Genomic DNA, 7,791 nt, shown 5'->3' on the forward strand with positions numbered 1-7,791 from the left:
AAGGAAACACAACATATGCGCGGCACGTGAGCCATTTGAAAATCATCAAGTTAGCCTCGCATCGCGTTTACTGCAACTGGACCAGTGGTTGTCAACCTTGCACTTCTGGTAAAGTAATTAACGGAACGAAACAAAACGAAGTTCAATAAAACCAACCGTAAAAAATACTAACCATACCCGGGGGAGTGATAATGGCCGGGACTGGAGTAATAAATGTAACAGCACAGCCCCGTCGAAAGCGGCTTTCGGCAAAGAAAAGTGGAAATATAAACTGGAGAAAATGCCACGTCCAAATTTTCTCTGGGCCAGCGAGCCCGATTGTTTTAAAAGTGATCCAGAGAAGTATGCATCGATCAATAACAATATTTTAAATCGAACATATGCATTTTAATTCCATTTTCAATCAGGAAAAGATGCACTGGTATACCCGATTGAAAGATTTTACTAAAGAATTTACTAAAGAAAACACTGGGCGTGATAATTTTAAGTGAACTAGTTTTCGTAAACAAACATTTCTTATTTCCCATAAATCATATTGCAGGTTAAGAATAAGAACCAAAACGAGCATAATGCATGGAAAAAAACTTGTTTACCACACTCTACTCCTTTTTAAAATTGTAGTTTAGACCTCCAACGTGTTTGTGGAACGGTCCAAAAGACTTTGCAACAAACGAAGGAAACAGGAAAGGGAAAACGAAGAGGGTTAAAAGGCTGGCAGTGTTTCTTCACGCAATGATATCAGAGTTCAGTAGTTTACTTTGATGCTACTTTTAGACATTCGATACCGAAAGGGGTAAGTGATGTGTGTACCATTTTATATCTATTCATTATTATAACTTTTTTGTGCTTTTTGTGTTTCATCTGCTGGTTTTACACTCCCTGGGAGTGTTTTAGTGCGAGGAGCTTCTCTAATTCATCCATGACATGATACTTCGCCCGTCACATACTTTCGTACGCACCGCGCCGGGTATGATTAGTTTCAGAAACAGAACAGTTCTTAACGGAAAAGAAAACGAGAAAACATTAGACTAAACTCTCCGGTAACGAGAGGATACCACGAAACTGATAATGAATAGAAGCTTTTAACGAAACGAATGTTGAAATAAGTTCGATCTTTCGTTGATAAAACGAAAACAAAAAACCCTTCCGGAACGGAAAAAAAACATTGGAAAACATACAAAAAAAACCCTACCGTATGACTCATTAGGCCATTTTTTCATCGTACTTTTGCTTCGTTCTTATTAACAAAAATAAAACCATTAGTTTTTTTTCTTCTTTTCGCTTGTTGGTTTAAACTTTGCTTGTTAGTTGTTTTTTTTTCTGGGGGGTAAAGGAAACACACATGAACAATCAAGAAGGGTTTCAAAAGACACACACAAGGTAGGTTTTGATGAACAACATTAGACGAAACACAATCTTCGGCACCGGCGGGCGCCGCCCGTTTGCCCGCGCTTCCGGTCCGCCGGCAGTCCGGCAGAGCGCAGACCGCCGACCACTAGGAGCACCGGGGGCGGCAGACGCGGAAGGGCGGGCAAGACGGCGACGCCCGGCCCGGACGCCAAAGGGGAAATGTTGGGAGGAAGTATATGTATTCTTTGCTGTTGTTTGTTATGGGATATATTTTTTTTTTGCTCGGGATAAAATGTGTTTGTTTTTCTTTTGCTTTTTTTTAATTTTTTTTGGTTTGCATGTGGACAGATTTGGAACAGTAAAGGGAAGCATCAACAGTACAAAACTCTGTGCGAATCGATCGACCCTAGGACGAGCTAGTCGTTAGCCGGTCGGTCGGACACATGTTGGCGTGTGTGGCCTGAGTGAAAGGCATTTTTGTGGACAACTGTAGCGGTTTCGGTTTCGGTATTTTCTCTACTTAAAGCAATGACGTTTGTGTGTTAGTCCGGTTGACCTTAGCTGATAGGTGCAAGCCATTGGTTTGGACTCGACTGCCGAAGTCATCGAGGCGTTGAGTTGCAAAGATGACACAAGCAAACGTATCCGTTGCGTTACGAGCCTGGACAGTGTTTGTTGTGTTGTGGTTGTGGTTCTGCGTCCCGATAGGTGGAAGCTTTCCGGTGGGTTATTGGTGCAACCCACCGTGAACCAAGAAGAGAAACGGAAGCTCCACACGAACACCCCGTTTCGTGTGTTTTCCTATTTCCGCAACATGGCGAAAATGCAAGTATACATACGCACACTATATAGTGTTTATGTATGCATCTCGTCTCGTCGTTGTGTCCTACATCGTTATTATGTATATATTCCTACTTTAGAACAATAGTTTGCTACGATCGCTAAAAAGGAAAAGGTGAAAGGCCGCCCGATCGGCGGCTCGCCACTTACCTCTCACTGTACTCATCCATGTGTGCGTACGACTGCACCGAGTTTTCCTCGATCAGAAACTTGACGCGCTGATAGAAGGAGGCCGTTACCGAGGGTGGTTGCTTGCGCAGAAGCACCTCGACCGGGTCGTTCGACGCCAGACACATGATATGTTCCGCGCAGCTCGAATGCACGCAGCACTCGCTGTCGGAGCAGTCCGTCATTCCATCTGGAAGAGCAGAATTGGGTTGGATTACTACTGACTGGCTGGTAAACAGTTACGACCGGGACACGGCTACGGTTCAGTTAAAAATACGTGGTCCTCCTGGGGAGGATCTGGAGACCCTGCGTCCGCAAATATGTTTTACGCGGACTTTGAGGAATATTTTTTACCATTGTCATTATCGATATTGTCTTTGCAACTCATCTCAAGCGCGATCGAGCAGTCATTTCCGGACCATCCTTCCACGCAGATGCACTTGTACTCGCCGTCCTCCATCGTGCACTGTCCATGGCGCGAGCATCCGTTCACACAGCCGGCTGCAAGGGCGAAAGAAACCCGCATCGGGTGAATTGAGATGAAAAATTCTTGTGTGGCTTGCGGGGGTAACTTACGCAGCGTGCAGTGGCGTCCATTCCATCCCTGGGAGCAAACGCAGGTACCGTTCTTGCACTGGCCGTGCTCGGCGCAGCGCGGGTCGCACATCAGCTGGTCGCACAAACTCCCGGTCCAACCGTCGTCGCACCGGCAGCGACCGTTCTCGCAGATCCCGTTCGGGCCACAGTCGAGGCTGCAGACAGCTGTTGCGTGAGGAAAACAAATCCATGTTACACTCTTTGGATAACAATGTGCAAACCGGGCCAAAATCAAGCCCAAGAAATCCAACTCCTATGCTTACCTTGCGAACAATCGAGGCCCGTCCAGTGCCGGTCGCAGATGCAGGAACCGGTATCCAGATCGTACGTGCCATGGTCGGAGCAGCCGGGCAGACACTGGTACACCTGTTGGTCCACGATGCTGCAGTCGTCTCCTTGCCAGCCGGCTTTGCAGAAACACTGGCCGGACACGCACGTTCCATGCCCGGAGCACGAATGGTCGATGCAGTCCTCTGTGGTATACATAAAACACTAATTATCTTGATGTTCGACGATAGGCTTTCGAGGCAAGTACGTACGCTGCTCGCAGAACAGTCCCTTCCAGCCTCGCTCGCAGTGGCAGTCGCCTTCGATGCACCGGCCGTGGTTGGAGCACGTCGGCATTTCGCATTCGGACACCGGGATGTCGCACTCCGAGCCCTTCCAGCCTTCCTCACAGTGGCAAACGCCACCACCGTAGTGGCCGTGCGCGGAGCACAGTACCGGACAGACACCTGTGGTAAATAGGAATCGGGTTAAAGTTTGATCCGAAACAAATCATTCGACAGAAATCGGAAGCAATATTCTTTACAAAATCAAATAAATTTCCAAACACAGCACAACTTGACAATTTTGACATCCTATGGAAAGCAAATATTTAGTACCTAGAATTAACGCTGGAGAAAAGGCTAACATGTCGATATCATATAGCAAAACCCCGTTGTCAAATGTAAACAAAAATGTCTGCCGTGTACTGTACTATTTCCTGGGCAGAAAAGTGAAGCATAACTTTAAAAACAAGCTACTGCTCTAAACTTCAATAATTAGAGCAATTATAACGTATGCCTCCCCAGTTTGGATAACATTTGCCCAACACACACAAAAAACTTAAAACCAGTCAAAACAAATTTCTTACAATCTTCTGATCAACCACCACATTACAATCTTCTGAATCACTTGGGAAGTGTGTATTTAAACGTCTCCAATTGTCCTCGACATACTTACTTATCGAGCAGTCGTTCCCCTGGTAGCCATCGATGCAGTCGCACTTGCCCAGGTAGCACGAGCCACGTCCGGAGCAGTCGCTGGGGCACGCGGTGTGGATACCTTCTGCCTCACCGACCACCAGCGATACCGTGTGCGGCAGCAGCTCGTCGTTGTAGACGGACAGATACCAGCGACCGATGTCGAGGTACTGCAGTATCGTCACGTTCACCGTCATCGCCTCGAGGTCGATCTTCTGCAGCGACGACGGAGCCGAGCTGCCGTCCGCGGAGCGCTTCGAGATGATGTGCTTCTCGACCTCGTCGAGCGCCAGGTCCTCGAACGCGAACCGGTTGCGCCGGGCGGTCTCGAAGCTGGACGAGTTTTCGTCGTTCGCGTTAAAGTTCGCGTCCAGCACGTCGTTCGCGAAGAAGCTGCTGCCGATGCTGCGCTTCCGGCGCAGCTTGTGGTCCACCCGGCCGCCCTTGATGAACTCCACGAAGTCGTACTGCGTCACGGTTGGTCCCACGTTGCGCCGCCCGTAGATGGCGAAGTTGGCGCCCCACGGCAGCGTGAAGTTGAACTGGATGAACGCGGGATGCTTGTTGCGGAACTCGACGTTCCAGAACTGGAACGGTGCGATCGTCGACGCGTGTACCTCGTTGAACTCGCGCAGCTCGACGATCGACGGCCACTTCTGCTGGTGCACCGAGCTGAACACCTGCGTCGTCTGCTGCTGCATCTGCTGGTGTGACAGGTCCTGCTGCCCCGCCCGCCGGTTGTACGTGGAGAGGGCCGCATTGCCGCCACCCGTCGCGCCCCCACTCAGCCCGCCGAGCGTCGAGAAGCTGTTGTGGTCCAGTGTGCTCGTAATGGGCGACTCCTCGGTCGGGTTGAGCGTCGACGGCCCGGACAGCAGCCCGTAGTTGGACGAATCGATCGGTGTGCCCGCCTGGTCCACCGACGTGCCCGTCTTCACGTCTTGCACCAGTATGCAGTTGGCAGAGTCGAGATTGGATTTCATGGAACTTGTGGCTGCAAAGCAGACGGACCGAGTTAGAGCAACATATTTTCTCCAATGTCGCAATTAATGTACACATGCTTACCTGCGAAGTATGTCAGTATGGCTGACAAAATGATTGTAACCAAAATTAAGGCGATGCTGAAACATTTCCACGAACAACGATGTTGGCAGCTCTTATCAATACGAAACCTAAAACGTAAAGAAGTAAATAAAAATCAATATAACAAAATCGATCACTAACAAATACCAAAACAAGCACAACAAGCTGGTTAAACACTCAAACACGTTATGGGAAGAAAAAAAAGGAGCACATTAGGGAAAAACCTTAAACTATAAGCTATACCCAAAGAGTAAGCATGCGTTAATGCGGCACGCCAACAGAAGCATTTGTAGATCAAACTTAAATTACACTTATAACATTTTTATAACGCCATGCCAAACATGTCAGGTGTCTGCGAAACACAAAAACAATTACATTGTGGTGCACATGGTGCACAATTTTATTTCCTCTATTGAAGAAACTAGTATCCTAATATTGTCTGTAGTGAAACGTGAATCCGGACAAGCAACTTTTTATTCCTCCATCATCGTTTTTTTTCTACCCTATTCAATGGCTTAAATATATCCACAAATTCATCACACAAATGCTTAGAAACCAATCGTCGTATATGTATTTAGTACTCTTACGAAAGTGTTGTTTTTTAATTTGAGGTTTGCAAATATTCGATTTACCATAAGCCACAATCATATCGAAAAGGGGCCATCGAAGCCGATTTAGTTTGATTCGAAAGTTGAAAAGTGTTTGAACACAGCATGAAACATTCAACAAACATTCTCGGATACATTTTTTTTCGATTATGGGGCTGTGAACCATATGGTTCTTAGCTTAATATGCCTAATACGGCTCAGCCTGGATATCTTTATTCTGTTCTTTATGGTAAAACCTCTGATGATAAGTAGAAAACACGACTGTGGAGGAATAAAAAAGTTTCCGGTTGCAGCAGACTGTTGTTTGTTTTTAGTAAATCGGCAAAATAATACACCTCAAAACAGTGAGAACGAAAGGCTAAATTTTAAAATAACATCCCTGCCCGGAAAAGCGCTGCTAAAAGTTGGCGTTGAAGTCGGTTGGGTTACGGCCAAGCGTTAGAGGATTAGAACGTCTACTACCATAGCGACGAGAGAGTGCAAAAGCGTACCATAAGGACCACAAAACACAATAAAGGTGAATGGAACAAAAACCCCCCAGCAAAAACAGAAGCAAAACAGAGGGCAGAATCGTGTGCCGGAGGTGGGGTGGCAGCACGAAAATTTACCTTGACGGCGAGTAAGGTGAGTAGTGAGGGGTGTGGGCAGTTCCGCCGGTTCGCAATGGAAATACCGGCATCACCAGGGAGGACGAGCCGCCCAGGCGAGATCCGGTCGTGATGTGCGTATTAGTCATGGACTGTGTCAGTTGCGGAATCGGTTGCTGCTGCGATTGGTGCTGCTGCTGTTGCTGCTGCTGCTGCTGTTGCTGCTGCTGCTGTTGCAGCTGTTGCGATGATTGTAGTCTGGCGAATGAGGGGAGGGGGGAGGCAAACAGACACGCGGTAAATAACCCGATCACGGTTGGACACGATAAGGTATTGTTGTTTCTTATTATAAATCCTATCCCGTTGCTTGCGGCATAGACGCGGTAGCGAAAGGGTGACAGGACGATGGGAAAGGGGAAACGGGTCTTTGTTATTCGACGAATTGCATAACCGCATGCGAAGAAACATAACGCCGCCTTGTTATTGTGACTGACCTATTTCAGCACCCCGTTACGTAAAGGATACTCCACCGCGTAACGAATAAAAAAAAGGGCAAGGAGTATGGCATCAGGATACACTATGAAAACAAACCAAGCAAGCAAAATATGTCGAAGGATATGACGCTGCAAGGATATCGACCTCGCTTCACAACCACGCGACGCTTTGATCCTTTGAAGCCCAACCGGTGTGCTTTCATCTGGGGGTCCGCCTGCCATTACACCTGCATATAACTATCGTTTCCTTACAACAAGAACCTCCCTCTCTACAGCCTGGTTTGTACATACAATTGCGATAAGATAAATCCCACGCATGTAGCTACCTGTTCGTGGTTGATTCCGTGGCGAACGGTTCGGCGTAGATGTTTCGTGCCGGTGGCACCCTCCTCGGAAGCGGAGGCGGCGCTGGGTTGTAGCCGTCCATGATGGTGTCGCAGTCGTTGTATTTCATGGATTTCATCGTCATCTTGGCGGCCGTGGATTTGCTGGAACCGTTCTGCGGGCGTCGTTAAATCATGGGATGGTGGGAGACGTTTCTTGGCTGGGGTTCCGTTCGTCCGTCCTCGGAACCGGATGAGTCCGCAAACCCCGGAACTGCCGGCAAGCCTTCTCGCGCTGCCTTCCTTCTCTCTCTCTCTCTTGTTGTATTTTTTGTTTTTCAATTACAGGTAACTATAAATTCGGTAAACCAACGATTTTGAGGTTGTCGGACCGACGGGCTTGACCGCTTGTCGAACGTTTTACTTGTGTCCTTCCGTCCACCGGACTCTAGGCTGCGGCGCTTCTCGTTGGCTGCTCTAGCGGTCTCATCTAGGCA

At 47.9% G+C, this 7,791-nt stretch overlaps 1 protein-coding gene across 1 annotated transcript in view; it reads right to left on the reverse strand.

Moving 5' to 3' along the window:
• LOC131291147 (teneurin-a) overlaps positions 1-7,440 on the reverse strand; it is a 33,701-nt gene extending 26,261 nt beyond the window's left edge. The window contains exons 1-9 of the mRNA XM_058320338.1: positions 7,298-7,440; positions 6,499-6,735; positions 5,265-5,371; positions 4,180-5,193; positions 3,495-3,689; positions 3,219-3,428; positions 2,935-3,120; positions 2,713-2,859; positions 2,341-2,548 (exon numbers count right to left, since the gene is read on the reverse strand). Coding sequence (XP_058176321.1) covers positions 2,341-2,548; positions 2,713-2,859; positions 2,935-3,120; positions 3,219-3,428; positions 3,495-3,689; positions 4,180-5,193; positions 5,265-5,371; positions 6,499-6,735; positions 7,298-7,440 — 2,447 coding nt within the window. The remainder of the gene's footprint in view (positions 1-2,340; positions 2,549-2,712; positions 2,860-2,934; positions 3,121-3,218; positions 3,429-3,494; positions 3,690-4,179; positions 5,194-5,264; positions 5,372-6,498; positions 6,736-7,297) is intronic.
• Between the last annotated feature and the right edge of the window lie 351 nt (positions 7,441-7,791).

The sequence above is a fragment of the Anopheles ziemanni genome, chromosome X (assembly GCF_943734765.1).
Source record: "Anopheles ziemanni chromosome X, idAnoZiCoDA_A2_x.2, whole genome shotgun sequence".
NCBI classification, from domain to species: domain Eukaryota; kingdom Metazoa; phylum Arthropoda; class Insecta; order Diptera; family Culicidae; genus Anopheles; species Anopheles ziemanni.